Below are 16,356 nucleotides of genomic sequence, written 5' to 3'. Positions count from 1 at the left end.
ACATTTATTCCTGTTCCAACGTTGTCCCTTTCAATAATGCTGCTAAATCAAACTTTGTTATGATCAACATCTTCAAATGGTGACTCTCTACTACTTCATCCATCTGCCGAATTTCACTTCCTGAGACTAAATCTATGAATCTACCCTCGATCATTGGGTTTATTTTAAATGCAGTTCAAGTTTTGTGCCCTTTGTGCCTTTCATTCTGTTTCTATCTCAGTTGATACTTAGGTAGTCGAAGTCCTCAACTATTTTCCCTGTTTTGTTTTCCTCAGAAATTTGCATACATATTTGCTCCTTCAACTCTTTCCCACTGATTGGGAACTTTATCGTACATACCTAGCAAAATGGGTGCGCCTTGTTTTTTTGTTTCTCAGGTTATATAATGTTATTTGATTCTTCATTTAATATATCATCCCTGCTGTAGTTGTCACTTTAACCAATAATACTATACCCCTACCTTTTTATAGCCCCTTCTCTATTTTGCCTGAAAACTCTATATCCAGGAATGTTGAGCAACCATCCTTTCCCTTCCTTGATTTTTGATTTTATTGTCACGTGTACTTGAGTACAGGAGTACAGTGAAAGGTGAATAATGTCGCCACACAAGGCAGCATTTTAGGGACAAGTACCTAAGTACAGAATCTTAAGAACAAAGTAGAAAGGAAGAAAGAAGTTAAAAGTTAAACGTTGCAGTAAGTAGAGTATAGTGTAAAACATATGAACTAAATTTACAAGTTACAGATCTTCTTAGATTTAAGTAGAAAATAAAGAAATAAAGCTGCAAGTTCAAACATTACAGTCTTAAGTGCTTGGCCACAGCTTCCATTATAAATCATAATATCTTTAAATCAAGTTTTCATTATATCAATAATACACGTTGCCACACATCTATCTATGCTGTCAGCTTTATTCACTATACTCCTTGTGTTTACTCCTTTCTAATGCTGCCAGTTTTCTGCACTGGAAACTTTTTAACCTGTTTCCTCTGTCCTGCAGAGTCACTCGTTAAGTTTCTGCCTGCCATTTCCTGATCTGAATTTTCCCTCAGATTTCCCATTCCCTTTTAAATGATACCAGTATTTGATCCCTCTTGTTAGTCACTCACTAGAAAACAAATATTTTGGGTGAAGATGCTTTGTCTAAATTTTTTAACTGTGTGTCTGATCAACCACTACGCTGTTTGAGATCATGATCTCTCCAGTTGAGAAGCCTTCAGTGAACGAATGGTGCACCCAAGTGAGCACAGTCCCAGCAGGAGGTACAGGTTGGGCTGTGCCAAAAGAGGGTGCGCACACCTGACTCAGAGGGTCTCTAGCGTCTATAGAATGGCTTCCACTACAAATTTAAACATCATGCCCTGGAGTCTATCCAGTATGAGGATTGAGAGACATAAATATGCACAATTACTGTCAAAGCCTTGGGAAAGAAGATTTCAGAGTTGGTTTGTAGTTAAAAAGAATCCAATTAATATTTTATAAGTTCCAGTTTGTACCATTAGCTGTCATTTTATGTTGTGAGCTGCTTGTTTTCGCTTGGAAAAGGATCAAGCATAATGGATCAACTGAATTATTGACCTGGATTATCTTTTGACCGAAATTGTGCTTCTTTTCAGCATAACTTGTAACCTCATTTACTATTGTACACTGCACTAATACAGTGGACAGATACACAAAGATATGCTCTATGTTTGGGGGTGTAGAAATTTAAATTATGAGGACAGGCTTCATAAACTTGACTTGTACTTCCTTGGATATAAAAGATTGTAGGATGACGTGATTAAGTTAATTGAAACGTTAAAAGGATTCACAAGGTCAAATATGGAGAAATTAGTTCATTTGTTGGGGGAATCAAGGAGGCGCTATCGTGTCAAAAAATTGAGGCAGGCTATTTGGAGAGAAATCAGGAAGCACTTTTTCATATTTAAACAAAAAGTAGAGATTTGGAACTCTGTCCTCTGTAAGGCAGTGTTGGGACATGAGAGCTTTCAGGACTAAAATCAAAAGATACTTGTTAAGTAAGATATCAATTTGTTTCCCCAACTACCTGAACATATAGATAGCAGGAGCTTGGGGAGCCAGAGATAATAAATAGTGTACAAACTTATTTCATTTAAAACCTTAAGTAGCCATCAAAAAAATTACATCTATCTCCTCCATCTGGCCTGAATTTTAAATGTGGTACTGAGTGCAAAGAACAATGAGTTTTAATGATGTGGGCGATTTTTTTTTCATATGCGCTAACATAAAATCTTTCCTTCTCTTTGAAGCTAGAAGGATGCATCAGGGGAGAAGCTCAAAGTGTTGCCTTGGAAACATCTACTAAAGAAGAAGCACATTGGACATTACAACGCTGCAATGGACCAGTGACACTCCACTTTAAAGCAAACTTTGACGGTAAGATAAGAGCAGTTAGTTGCTAGGCTGTAGGAATTGATGGGCCAATTAATCAGGTTTCAGAATCAGAAATAGAAAGATAAGAGAAACAGCAGCTATCTTACAGCTCTCTTTTAAAATTTCATTGTTACACACGGGCAGTTTATTTAATATGCAATACCATTAAACTTGTTTGCTCAAGTAGAATTTAACACAAAACAGGGAGAGTTTTTTTTCTCCAATAAATCTTAATTGTCCATGAAGGGGCTGATAAAAATGCATCTCAAATCTCTTGAGTTGGTGTCCATAGCTCAATAAAAAAAAATGTTTTACCACAATTTACCTGTACCTAACAAGTTTCAATTTCAAATACAGTTTGGAACACACTGAGACTTCATATTTTGTAAACATCCTAATATCTAAATACTCTGTATTTTTCTGAATGGACAGTCTGCAACAAAATATTTCAGTCCATAATTGAGCGTGAGATTGAAGTTTGAACATGACCCTGCTGCCTTTCTAGGCTAGACATTGATCTTTCCAAAAAATAGAGTAAAGAAGCCAGAAAGCAGTGGCATCAAGACTCAGTTTTTAATCTTGAATGAATTTTTTGTGGAAGAATGCTGTTGAGCTAATATTCTGAAATCTGAAAGAGCAGGATCTGGATTCACATCTCAGGCTCAGGAAACGTGAGAGTTAATGCAGTTCATGACTGCATCAACCCAAACCAATCATTCCCCATCTCCTAGTTCCTAGGAACAGTTCCATCTCCTAGAGACACATCTGGCCAAGATTTAGAGCTGTCTTCCCCCCAGGCAGGTCTGAGACAGTGAATGTGGCTTCCAAGGTGGGCTGATTAGTTGGCCCCTTGATTCTCAGGAATTCTTCACATTATTCTTGTGATAGTTCATCCTCCCATTTTCACCTCATTTCTTCTGTATCCGCTATGTCCAATCAAACGCCATGACCTATCCATGCTCCCCCATGCACCCTCATATGCTATGTATTCTTCATTCCCTTCATATCCCCTGTACCCATTTACACCTCTATGCCATCTCTGTATGCTCCATTGTCGTCATTGGCCACAGTGGATATGCCTCAAGACAATGGAATATTGATGATCTTTGAAATTATCCATTAAAAAAAGTATCTATCAATCTTCTAAAGCTGTCACTCAAACACACTGCCATTTATACTGCAGAGAGAAAAAAACACACTTTTGAAAGAGAGCTAAATCCCCTCAAGTGGTCATTAAATTGAAAAATAAAGCATCTATTCATAAATTGCATAAAAGGTAGATAATCTTAATAGCTTAAACTGTCAATCAATCTGTGCACATAATTCATAACAGTTTCAGCTGTAAAACAAACCATTACAGTTCAGACAACAGTCTTTATAAATGAAAGAACATTTTTTTTCCCTACACTGCAGCAGACGGTATGTTACTCAATGAATTCAAAGAACACAAGTCTTATTTGCCCAAGTGAAAGTAGTTAGCCATTATATTTCACAAAGTTTAAGCACTGTAGATTCCTAAATCATTTCAGATCAATACAGACGGGTTCCCAAGCACTCTTTTTCATGGTTTGAATGCATAAGTAGCACTTTTCCGTATGAAAAAGGAAAAAAGGTGCTCTAATAGATCTCAATCCTGATCAATAGTCAATGTATCTTCCTAGGATCAAGCCCTATGATCAATTACTGCAGTCAAAAAACATCTAACTTCTAAGATTATCTGAAAGTGAGTAGATGAGCCCAAAGGAGGTCACGTTCTCATTTCCGATTTCATGAATTTTAACATTTCACATGATCCTCAAACACCTGATTGTGGATTTGAAATTCAACCCAAATAGTCAACAGTGATGCTATCTACTAGAGATATTGTTGAACGTTTTTGTTTCAAGGAGCTAAGCCTACTCCTCTTAGATTCTGTTCATCAGTGTCATTCCCAACTAAGTAGCATATCCTGTAGATGTCACATGAATAATGGAACATAATACATTGTTTTAGACTCCTGGTTGTGCTAGAAATCCCACAGAGGCAGCCAGGGTAATGTCATTTTTGAAAAACAATCTATCTGGAATAAACGGCCAGCATCAAATGTGAACAAGGATACTATATAAATGGCCACCATAAGGTAAGAGAATCCCACAGACTAAATAGATAGGGCTCACGTTGAAATTCTCTGTATGCAGTTATAAATTCTCTTGGCAGCCAATTTTGATCAGCTTCGAAGGTTCTGGCTTGACATGCTTTTCACTGAGCATTTGTTCTTTATTATTTGTGAGCTTTGAGCCTGAGGAAGAAAAATAAATTTTTATTCATGAGTGTTGTGAAAATGCTACAGCAAGTTTTGCCTGTGCACTCAAGTGTAGATACAATTTTAAATTTATTAACCTGCAAACCACAATGAATGAAGTTTTAGTTGCAGGTTAAGGTGTGAAAATCCTTATTAAAGGCTGTATATTGAATTTGATAATGTACACTGAAGCATGAAAATGTTTCTCAAAGGTGAATTGTGGTCAGGCTTTCTGCAGGGAAAACAAGCTGCCCTACAAACTAGGAATTGAATGCACTGTTTTCTTTTCAGGCTTTCAACAGTTAAATTGGAATGAGTCAGAATGATGTGATCTCCACTAGAAGCTTTTGCAATGTTAGTGCTCTTTTGAAATAAAACAGAACCAGTAGTGCGTTTTTTTTTTACCTACTTCAAAACGAACCCTTCAAATTTTAGATTAAGAAAACTGGACATCATGGAAGACTTAGAATTCCCTTGCACTGAGGCAGAGATCGAAAGAAATCTATTTCTTAGACTTAATTTTCCAGTTGAAATGCTATATGATAAAGTTGGGATGTGTGCAACAGTATGGAACAATGAACTATCACATTTGCAATTCACCACATGGAGACATTATCTATTTTTTTTGACCATCTCATAAAATAGCGGAAGCAAGTGCTTTGTAGAAGTAGGGTTTGGGAGAAAATTCCATGAGATTGTCATTCCATGGTGCTCTTGCCTGCCCTGTCGCTATTAAACTCCATTGACAAACAGAGAGAGAGCAAGACCAATCTCCCCAATCCCCTTGGGGGTAGGGGAGACTACAGGAATAATTATTTAAACTCCTAACAGTTATCTACTGAGAGAGCCACTATTGACATGCTCCATATATAGCAACTGTGAGTTTTGCCATCTTATTATATTGTGATCTATGCTTTGTTTTAAGGTTACAAGAAACTACAAAAGGATTTGGAAGATGGTATTATCACATCTGGGGATTCCTTTTACGTTCGAACCAATTTGAATATTTCTGGACAGTCAGACAGTTGCTCGATGTGTGTGAAGTGCGACGAGATTATCCATGTTTTAGACACTATGTACCAGGGCAAGTGTGAATGGCTCTGTGCTCGAGTCGATCTATTCACTGACAAAGACTTGGAGAAAGGCACAATTCCCAGCTACTGCAGGTAATTGGACTCTACGTCCAATTGATCGATTTTTTTTTTAAAGGATATTTCAACTTAATTGGATAATATTGACCATGGAGGAGAAAGTGAGGACTGCAGATGCTGGAGATCAGAGCTGAAAATGTGTTGCTGGAAAAGCGCAGCAGGTCAGGCAGCATCCAAGGAGCAGGAGAATCGACGTTTCGGGCATAAGCCCTTCTTCAGGAAGAATGGGTTTATGCCCGGAACGTCGGTTCTTCTGCTCCTTGGATGCTGCCTGACCTGCTGCGCTTTTCCAGCAACACATTTTCAGCTCTAATATTGGCCATGCCAAGCTGTCTCACCTTGTCCCAGAACAGTAGAAGCAGAAGTCACAGTCCATACTTGATGGGGAGAAAGTGGAAGAAGAGGGTGGTGATGCTAACTGCTGAAGGAAAGTTGTTAGTCTATAGAACACACACTTCCTAAGGAGATGATGGAAGCAGATAACACTGATTCATTCAAGTGCAAATCAAATTCTCTCAAAAAATAACACTTAAGGGTACAGTAGATGAGTAATTTGTGTGTGACATATGGTAAGTGTAACATCCTTTGGAGGAACAAGGTGACTTTGGATTGATGATTCCTAAAGCTTTCCATCACTGGGAACTTTCTCATATCATATCTGGGTCAAAAAGTTGGAGAAAAAATCTTCCATTATCATTGCATCCTGTTGCTACCAATATAGTGGAAGGCAAATTAGAGGGTCCTTCATCATTTTATTTTCAATTCCTATATGTTCCTATTTAATTGAAAGGGAGGTGAAGAGCAAATAGAATTGTGTACTGTTCAGTGACACAATACTAATGCTTCAGGAATTGTGGTGATGAAACAATGAGTAAATGCACTGAATATGTTTTCTAACTAACCTGTTTAGAAATGTTATTACACACCTGTGGAGCAGGTGGGACTTGAACCCAGGCATCCCAATCCAAGGGTAGGGAGGTAAATGCCTTGAATCCTACAGATCTGAAATGTTCCAGGTACCCACTCTGAGAAGTGATCTGATCTTAATTGAAATTAAAGACTTTAAAAACAGTAGGGCAGGTAACTTGCTAATGACAAAACATACAGCATGCTTTAAAAGATGGGTGCACTGTACGCAACATCATCAATGGAGCTGTACAAGCAGCATGAAATTGGATGCAAATGTACTGCTTGTTACAATCATAGAGAAGTAACAGCTAATTTTTACATATGAAGATTCCACCCCTCCCCCTCAAAAATGAACAAGATAAATAACCATCTCCTGTGTTGTTTGAGGGTTAAATGTTGACCAGGAAACATGAGAATTTACCTACTCTTCTTTGGACAGTGCTATTGAACATTTTCATTTACCCACAAGACCAGGAAGAGGCTGAGTTTAATATTGCATTTGGAAGTATTGCACTGAAATGTAAGCCTAAATTATATGCTCCAATCTTCAGAGTGGGGTTATACCCATAGCTTCTTGACTATGTGATGAGAATATTATCACTAAGCCCTGGCTGATGCCTAATAGTGTTGTACTGCTCCTGCAGTTGGCATGTAATCAAAATGTATAATACACAACAGGGACATAAGAAACAAATGTGAACTCTTCAAAATCCAATTTCTAAAATTCCTGCAAAAGTCAGATAGTGCTAAGTTCCCAATTATTTCCTCCGTACTGCGAAGTCTATCTGTCAGCTGTTACAACATGCAAAACACAACACCTTCATAAAAGTCACCAATAAGGACCTTTGGATAAAGGTCATGTAGAACAATCAACCAATCAGAATACAGTGGGTAAGCACACCACAATAACATTGGATTTGGATTGATTAATGAAAAATGCCGAGCCCAGTTGCCCCAACTTCAAAGAGGTAAATATAGAGACTGGGATGATGTTGCACAGCGTAAGGCCATTTGGCCCATCATTGTGTCTCAGTTCTTTAAACAAACAATCAATTTGTGGTAGGCCCTGCTGCTCCTTGGTTCTACAGATGTTTCCTTGTAAGTATATATCCACTGTTTTCTGTTAAAAACAAATAAATTACACATAAAGCAAAACATCACACTAAAATAAAACAATCTATCATTGGTAAACTAATTTTATTTTGTGGCATTAGTTACCTCCCTACCTAATTCCATTTTTCAAAATACAGTAGCATTAAAAATGAATCCAGCACCATCTAGAGGGAAAGCAAATGTAGGACAGAAATTAGAAAGGAAAAAATGTTTAAATGTCTTTCCATTTACCTTAAAATCTCCATCTGTGTCAAAACATTCATGGAGTTGAACAGCAATAACTGAGAAGATTAGCCTAAACAATTCAGAAAATGGCTGCGTTCATACTGAGTACACATTAACTTATGCATGTGTTGTTTTATTAATCATTACATAATTTAATGATAGTTGTAAATTCTGGTATTTTTCTGGCAAAAGGATGAGACAAAGAATAGCGATGCCCACCAGTGTTTTCAGTAAAGCTGGCATGTCTATTTTTTCATGCATTCTGTTTTATATTCATACCAGTATTTTTTTTCAGACCAAGTGGCACATGGAGACTGTTTCAGGAATATTAAATGATACAGCACAAAAGGAAGCCATTCAATCCATGTCTGTGTCAGCTCTTTGAATGAATTATCTGATTAGTCCCATTTCTCCCTGTTATTATCCCGCAATCTCACATTTTTTCTCATTGCAAATATTTATGCAGTTTTCTTTCTAAAGTTACTGTTCAATCTACCTGCATTGTCCCCTCATAGACTGTATTCTACATCACAATTCAATAAGAAAACAAACATTTCCCTCCTATCCTGTCTGGTATTTTTGCCTTTATTTAAGAGCTGATCAGGATGATCCTGACTTAATACTGAGTTAAAAAGTGGGTTCCCAACTAATGTGCACAGAGTTAAGACCAAACAACAACCACTTCAAACAAGAGATTTATTGAATGTTTTAAATTGAAATTTCTAAAAGTGACTGCAAGGTTGCATTGGCGCAAGATTGTGAAGTTATTGATTAATTGTTTTTCCAAAGAAAGCTCTTGCTTTTGTGCCTTTTGTGTTGCAAACAGTTAGATTCAGTGCGTTGTGGTCATGTGTATGTGTCAGTTTCCTCTCTGAAGCAGAGCAATTTGTGCAATATCACAGTTGTGGTCTCCCTGCTGAGCTGCTAACTCAAGTGAGGTTCAAAATAGTGAGAGTAGTGGTACTGCCTCTCCAGAAAGATAATCTTCACACAGCACTAAAATTCAAGTAGCTTAAGGCCTACACAGCCTAAGTTACTTGCTGCAACATCACAATTTCACACACACACATACAAAATAACTTAAATGCAATTGTGAAATCCTGGATTTCATTTCATTTCATGAAAGCATTTGAGGTATTCTGTCTATCTGGTCTTTCAGGCTTTTCAGTAAATTTAAGGCATTTGATATCAGAGAAAATGTAGAAACAATTGGTACAGAAAGAAAGAAAACAAAATAACTTTTATTTATTCAGCATCATTCAAGACCACAGAAGTTCTAAAAGGTTGTACAGCTGATGAAGTACTTCTGAAGTGTAGACTTTTGTTGAATAAGAAGCTAAGAAGTTGAGAAGAACGAATGTTGTGTTTGGAGAAAAGTTGGGAGAGATGCATCCCTTGGGTAGTGCTTTGTTTTCAAATGATAGATCTTCTGGTCTCAGGTATAAGGAACATAGTGTCAAAATTTACTATTGCTACAAAGTAAGGAGGACAACATTGATGTTAAAGAATTAATTGACATAGGCAGGTTAGCAGAATAGACAAAACAAAACTGGCAGATTCAATTTCGTGTGAAGAAGTGAGAAGTGATGTGAAGAAGTGGAAAGCAAGGTTTGGCAGTACACACTGAGAGACAGTAAAGGAAGCAAACGCCCCAGGGTTTAAATAAATAATTTCTTAAACTCACAAGTGAACATAGAACAATACAGCACAATACAGGACCTTCAGCCCTTGATGTTGTGCTGACCATTTATCTTAATCTAAGATCAAACATACCCTTCATTTTACTATCATCCATGTGTGTATCGAAGAGTCATTCAAATGTCCCTAATGTATCTGACTCTCTACTATGACTAGTAGCAGTGCATTCCAGGCACCCACACTCTGTGTGAAGAACCGACCTCTGACATCCCCTCTAAACTTTCCTCCAATCACCTTAAAATTATGTCTCCCTGTGATAGCCATTTCTGGGAGAAAGAGCAAATAGTCAGAAACTATCTATGACACTCATCATCTTGTACACCTTTAGCAAGTCACCTCTCACCTTTCTTCACTCCAGTGAGAAAAGCCTTAGCTCCCTCAATCTTTCTTCATAAGACATGCCCTCCAGTCCAGGCAACATCCTGGTAAATCTTCTCTGCACCCTCTCTAAAGCTTCTACATCCTTCCTATAATGAGGCAACCAGAATTGAACACAATATTCCAAGTGTGGACTAACCAAGGTTTTATAGAGGTGCAGCATAAGCTCGCGGCTCTTAAACTCAATCCCACTGTTACTGAAAGCTAACACACACCATTTGCCTTCTGAACAACCTTATTAACTTGTGTGGCAACTTTGAGGGATGTATGGACATAGATCCCAAGATTGATCTGTTCCTCCACACTGCCAAGAATCCTGCCTATAACCCTATATTCTGCATTCAAATTCAACCTTCCAAAGTAAATCACTTCACACTTTTCCAGGTTGAACTCCATCTGCCACTTCTCACCCCAGTTCTGCATCCTGTCAATATCCTGTTGTAATCTACAATAGCCCTCCACATTATCCACCACTCCATCAACCTTCAGCAAACTTACTAACCCACCCTTCCACTTCCTCATCCAAGTCATTTATAAAAATCACCAAGAGCAGAAGTCCTAGAAAGATCCCTGCAGCACACCACTGGTCACCAAGCTCTAGGCTGAATATTTTCCATCTACTACTACCTTTTGTCTTCTCTTGACCTGCCATGTTTCCATCATGACAGCCAAATATCCCTGTATCCCAGGCTTTTTTACTTTCTGAATGAGCCCACCATGGGGAACCTTATAAAATGCCTTGCTAAAATCCATTACACCATTTCCACTGCTCTACCTTCATCAGTGTGTTTTGTCATATCCACAAAGAATTCAATAAGGCTTGTGAGGCCTGATCTGCCCCTCACAAAACCATGCTGACGATCTCTATCTCTAATCAAACTATGGTTTTTCAAGTAATCATAAATCCTGTTTCTCAGAATCCTCTCCAATAATTTGCCGACCATAGATGTAAGACTCACTAGTCTATAATTCCCATGATTATTCCTACTCCCTTTCTTGAACAAGGGAATAACATTTGCCATCCTCCAATCATCTGGCACTACTCCAGTGGATAGTGAGGACGCAAAGGTCATTACCAAAGACACAGCAATCTCTTCCCTCACTTCCTGTAGTAACCTTGGATTAGTGCAGATAAATAATGTCCTAAAAGACCAGTAGCATTTTTAATTTTTACAAAAAGTGGCTTGGAATACAACAGTAAAGAAATGAGAATATTTATACAGAGCTCTTGGTAGGGCTGCTTGGATGATACTTGATGATAGAACAACCTTTGATCACATTTTAAGTATTCTATAACTGATCAAAAAACAATTTCAAGCAAAATAAAACAGTTTAAAAGAACAACTTTTTTTTTCCCCCTGGTTTGCTCACAGCAGTGTTCTGGGTATAACTTCTTGGAACATCCAAACAGTGTAGTTAGTGATAGGTGGCAAACCATGTTTCCCTCATACGGACAATTTGTATCTTGTTAAAACCTCTGGCTTTTGCTGTAGAACCTATGCCTGGTAGAAATTTGTGCTGATAGTTTGCAAAGCAACACCATTTGCTTTTACTATTCATAATGCAGAGGCCAGCAACGACAAAGTGGTTGGTATTATCCCAGTGTGGCATTACAATTCATGTTCCCTACCTACTCTCAATCTTATCACATCTGATCTTGCAGAAAGAGTAGTGATGAATTTATAGCAGCAAGTGATGAATTAGAAAACAATTTTATCTTTTTTGATGTGTGTGTGTTGATATCTATCCATTGGGAACAAACAAGCAATATAAAAATAATGTCCCTTATGAACCTATCAACTGAAGGTTGAAAACAGCAGCTTCTTATCCTAGTCATCTTTGGAGTTGTAGGCAGAAGAGGTGAGGATGGTGATTTGTGAGCGATCTAAAATACAGCAGTATTATTAAAGGTGAACCATGCTGAAATCATGACTGCTCAGTCCTATATGTATAATCCTCAGCCTTCTTCATTCTGTTCTAGAGCTCAGCAGCTCCTCTTGGTGAAGATTCAGAGATTGATGTACCGCAGCAACAGAGATGAGACAGACAATCAATATAGCACTCTCCGAGGATTATGGGTCTGTCTTTCTATCAATCTGAATAATTTATGCTTTTCATACAATCAATTTCCATTAAACGATGAACCTATTTTGCCTCAAAATCTCTGATGTTTATCTAAATTGTTACAATGAGGGAAATCTTTGTATATTTTGGTAAAATACTTAAATGCATTGGATTACAATGAAGCAATGTATCCAAATCTTCTGATTCTTTTCTCTAATTTCACCTTTTTTTAATTTTGAATGGTTTGTAAGTGTACACTTTGAGAGAAAAACCATCAGTGTAATTAAGCTCAGACAAGCTGTTTTCTTGCTTTTGGAATACGAAACAATCACACTCATTGAGTGATGCAAATATTTTTCATTATTTATTGAGGTGTCACAAGGGAATAACAATTTGGGGCCATATGTTTGATCGATCAACTCAGCTAATTCAAACATTCCCCGTTCTTTTGTGAGAATACCCCTGACATCCAGTACCCTCATTGCAGTTTAAACAAAAGGTCATGTTTCTTCTTAATCATGAAAGCCTTAGTTACATCACATTGAAGAACATCCTCTTTCCAAAACAGAGGTCAAACCACACTTTTTTAAAGGACTTCACAACGTAAATTCATGAGACATCAAAATGTGCAAAATGAAATGACACTAATGGAATTAACACTTGAACTAAAATTCTTGGTTGTCCAGGTACAATGATTCTGCTGGAGAGACTGGTACTGACAATGAGAAGGTTAACAAGCCTGCATCCTTATTTAACTGGTTTTAATGGCAGAAGCACAAAATGGAAAATGTTTTTGACTTCTCAGTAATTGATAACTTAATGTATATTTTCATTTTCTCAGGATTCATTAAGTAAGGAATTCACTATTTGTGTTGTTGTGTCGTGCTTTGCATTTATATCTCTTGTGGATATTCACAAGTTTTGCTACAACCAATTAAATAAGATATTGAATTTTTACCAAAATATTCAAATTTATAATGGGTTTCATACAGCTGTGGGCATGTAATCGTGCGTGCAGAATAATATATTGATAGGAGAGAACTACAAGATACTTAGAAAATCGAAGGATAGAAATAATGCCATAAACCAAAACAGCAAAATTAGTTTAACTTGTCCAGTGAAGCAAGGAAATTATCCAATTTATTTAAGCCACTGCTGAACTTCTAGGAAACAATTGACAAGATACCATGTGTTGGAACTTAGCCTGTTCAATTAATTAGCTCAGCCAATGCTGTCTGTGCTTTCCTCTCTTCCAGAACCTTTTACAACCCGAAGAACAGCCCTCTATAGATCCCAAAGCTCCCCGCCTCTCAAGAGCGAGCATTTTCTTCGGTCAGATTTTACAGGTGATTCATCATGCAATGGGGAAACGTCAGCCATTATATAGAATTTGTTCTATAGAAATATGCCATTTAATCCAATTAATGTTTTTCTTAATTCTTTTGTGGGATTTAGCAAGGCCAGCATTTATTGTTGATCTCTAATTGCCTTTTGAGAAGATCAAAGACAGTGTTAATAGGGAGACTTTGGAATGATGTTAATGTCACTGGAGTAGTAATCCATACACCTAGACAAATGCTTTGGGGACACTTATTCAAATTATACTACGACAGTTTGTGTAATTTAATTAACTAGAAAATGAAGCTCGTCTCAACATTAGTGACCATAACAATGTTATGATTGTGTTTAAAAACCAGTCAGCTTGCAAGTGTCCTTTATGGAAGGAAATCTGCTGTCCTGACCTGGTCAAGCCTATTGTGATCCACAAACCTTAAAGGGTTTCAAGTTTCAAGGGTGACTTGCTGGCCCCGCAGGGAACCCCTTTATTCTATGACTGAATAGAAATGAAATGCTGGTGTTATGCCTCATACTCTTTCCACCCCTCTTTTTTCTAACCCTGTTTACATAACCTTCTATTCCTTCATTTATGCTAATCATATCAACGAGGCCCTGTGGTTCCATATGTCACATGCTAAATATTCTGTAGCTAAAGATGTTTCTTTTTGAACTTCTTATTGATGACTGACATATTTATGATCCTAGTTTTCATTCCTCCCAGAGACAACACATAGAAGCATATTCTCTATTCTACATTATTAAATGATATAATAATCTTAAAAGCCTATAGTGTCATGCCTCTGCCATCTCTTTTCAGAATATAGCCCCCAGCCGTTCAATCCAGCCTCGGGCGACTGTCTGTGTGGAGTTTGCACATTCTCCCCATGGGTTTCCTCCAGGTGCTCCGGTTTCCTCCTACAGTCCAAAAATGTGCAGGATAGATGAATTGTCCATGCTAAATTGCCCACAGTGTCGGGGTGAATATAGGGTAGGGGAATGGGTTACTCTTCGGAGGGTCGGTGTGGACTTGTTGGGCTGAAGGGCCTGTTTCCATAGGGAATCTAATGTAATCTATCCCAATGGCTTTAGCCTCTAAGTTACCTTTGTAAACTGCACTTTTTTTTTTCTTCTCATGATGCTATAGCATTGCGAGCATTTGAACTTTTTAATGAGTTGTATATGTGCTAGAAAGATATTTAGCAAAGGTAAACAAAGTCTTCTGCATCTTGTATGGTCTGTGTGGTAAAACGTGGCACAAGATTAATAATTAGCTCTTAACCACAATAAATTGCACCAGAAACCATATAGGAATAGGTGAAGACCTTAAATTCCAGGAAATTACTCTCTGAGAAAGTGAGAACTGCAAATGCTGGAGATCGGAGTCAAGAGTATGGTGCTGGAATAACACAGCAGGTCAGGCAGCATCCAATGAGTAGGAGAATCAACGTTTTGAGCATAAGGGCTTATGCCTGAAACATCGATTTTCCTGCTACTAGGAAAGTACTCTGCCTCAAAGGCAGATTATTATTGAATTGTACATAAATTCCATTTATTTGCCACAGCTCCAAATACATTTATATCCTTTCTTAACCTATGAGACCACCACATGAGACTGCTGCTGTTTCTTGTCCCTTCTCAAAGAAGGAGTAAATATTAAATGGTTCAGACCATTACATTTTGGGCAGAACAAATAATCAGGTTTGTGTATGAATAAAATAATCCGAAAGTAATGAGTCACAGGATGTTACTGTTGGAAATACTCAGGAAACAATAAAGATTAAATCACACCTCAATGGATTAAAATATCCTCTGAAAAAGAATTTTTTCAACAGTTAATTAAATGACAAGATATTTGGACACAATTGTTGAGGATCTTCATTAATGTAGTAACTGTAGCTGGTTAATGCAGAGTTCATGTGTACCAGAAGGAGCTTAGCTGATTATTATGCTCACCCCAGAATTAAGCACAAGGGAAAACTCAAGGATTTAAGTGAAAGTCTCTGAACGAAGTCCTCAATCCATCAAAATCTACAAGTTTATAGGTATGAAGGATTTATCAAGTAGATATCCAAGCATTGCACATCGAATAATGTTTTAATCAAATATTGTTGTTTGAAACACAGGACAAAGCTTCTGCATTTTGATCATTTTACAAGTCAAACAATCTGTCCTGGACCAAAAGTCACTTTTCCATTTCGTATATAGATAGCATTCATAGAATTTACACACAGAAATAGGCTGATACACTTAAATTGTCAATGACAGTATAAATGTTCACAATGTCTCCATTTTATTTCATCATTCCTTTAGGGAAACATTTCTATTTCTTGTGATCTGAAGTACATGTGTAGCTTCCCTGTAAATAAATATTTACATACACATATATCGTTTACCTGGTGACGATGTTTATCTTCAATTCATTCTTAGATTTATGAATGGCTGTTTCTCCCTTCCTATAAATTATAATGTGGTCAAAGGAAGTCAGTTTACTCTTAACTTTGGATATCTCAAAACAGTAATGACATCAAGAAGAAATATTTTCTGTTTTTGACTTGAGATAAAACTGCTTTTGTCATAAATATAAATCATATCTGTTGATATCTGTACAATAGTCCTGGACACCAATAACTTTTATGAAGTACTCAAACCTCCAATTTCACCTCTTAAAACTTATACTATAGCAAATGTCTACAGGCACTCTGGCTACAAAACTAGTGTTTAGACAACTATACAACAATGTTATGGCATGCACTAATCATTTTAAAATAGACAGTGAAGTTGCAAGTTCCTTTCTTTTTGTTTCAGC

At 37.3% G+C, this 16,356-nt stretch overlaps 1 protein-coding gene across 2 annotated transcripts in view; it reads left to right on the top strand.

The window, feature by feature from the left end:
* Positions 1–16,356, top strand: part of card11 (caspase recruitment domain family, member 11) — a 243,054-nt gene that overhangs the window by 189,975 nt on the left and 36,723 nt on the right. For both annotated transcript variants that reach the window (XM_043711898.1, XM_043711897.1), the window contains 4 exons: positions 2,270–2,396; positions 5,600–5,840; positions 12,130–12,226; positions 13,469–13,558. In XM_043711898.1, the coding sequence (XP_043567833.1) occupies positions 2,270–2,396; positions 5,600–5,840; positions 12,130–12,226; positions 13,469–13,558 (555 nt within the window). The remainder of the gene's footprint in view (positions 1–2,269; positions 2,397–5,599; positions 5,841–12,129; positions 12,227–13,468; positions 13,559–16,356) is intronic.

Source organism: Chiloscyllium plagiosum, chromosome 21, assembly GCF_004010195.1.
Source record: "Chiloscyllium plagiosum isolate BGI_BamShark_2017 chromosome 21, ASM401019v2, whole genome shotgun sequence".
Taxonomy (NCBI): Eukaryota; Metazoa; Chordata; class Chondrichthyes; order Orectolobiformes; family Hemiscylliidae; genus Chiloscyllium; species Chiloscyllium plagiosum.
The sequence above is the reverse complement of the archived record's forward strand: the minus strand, read 5'-3'. Positions and strand labels throughout refer to the sequence as shown.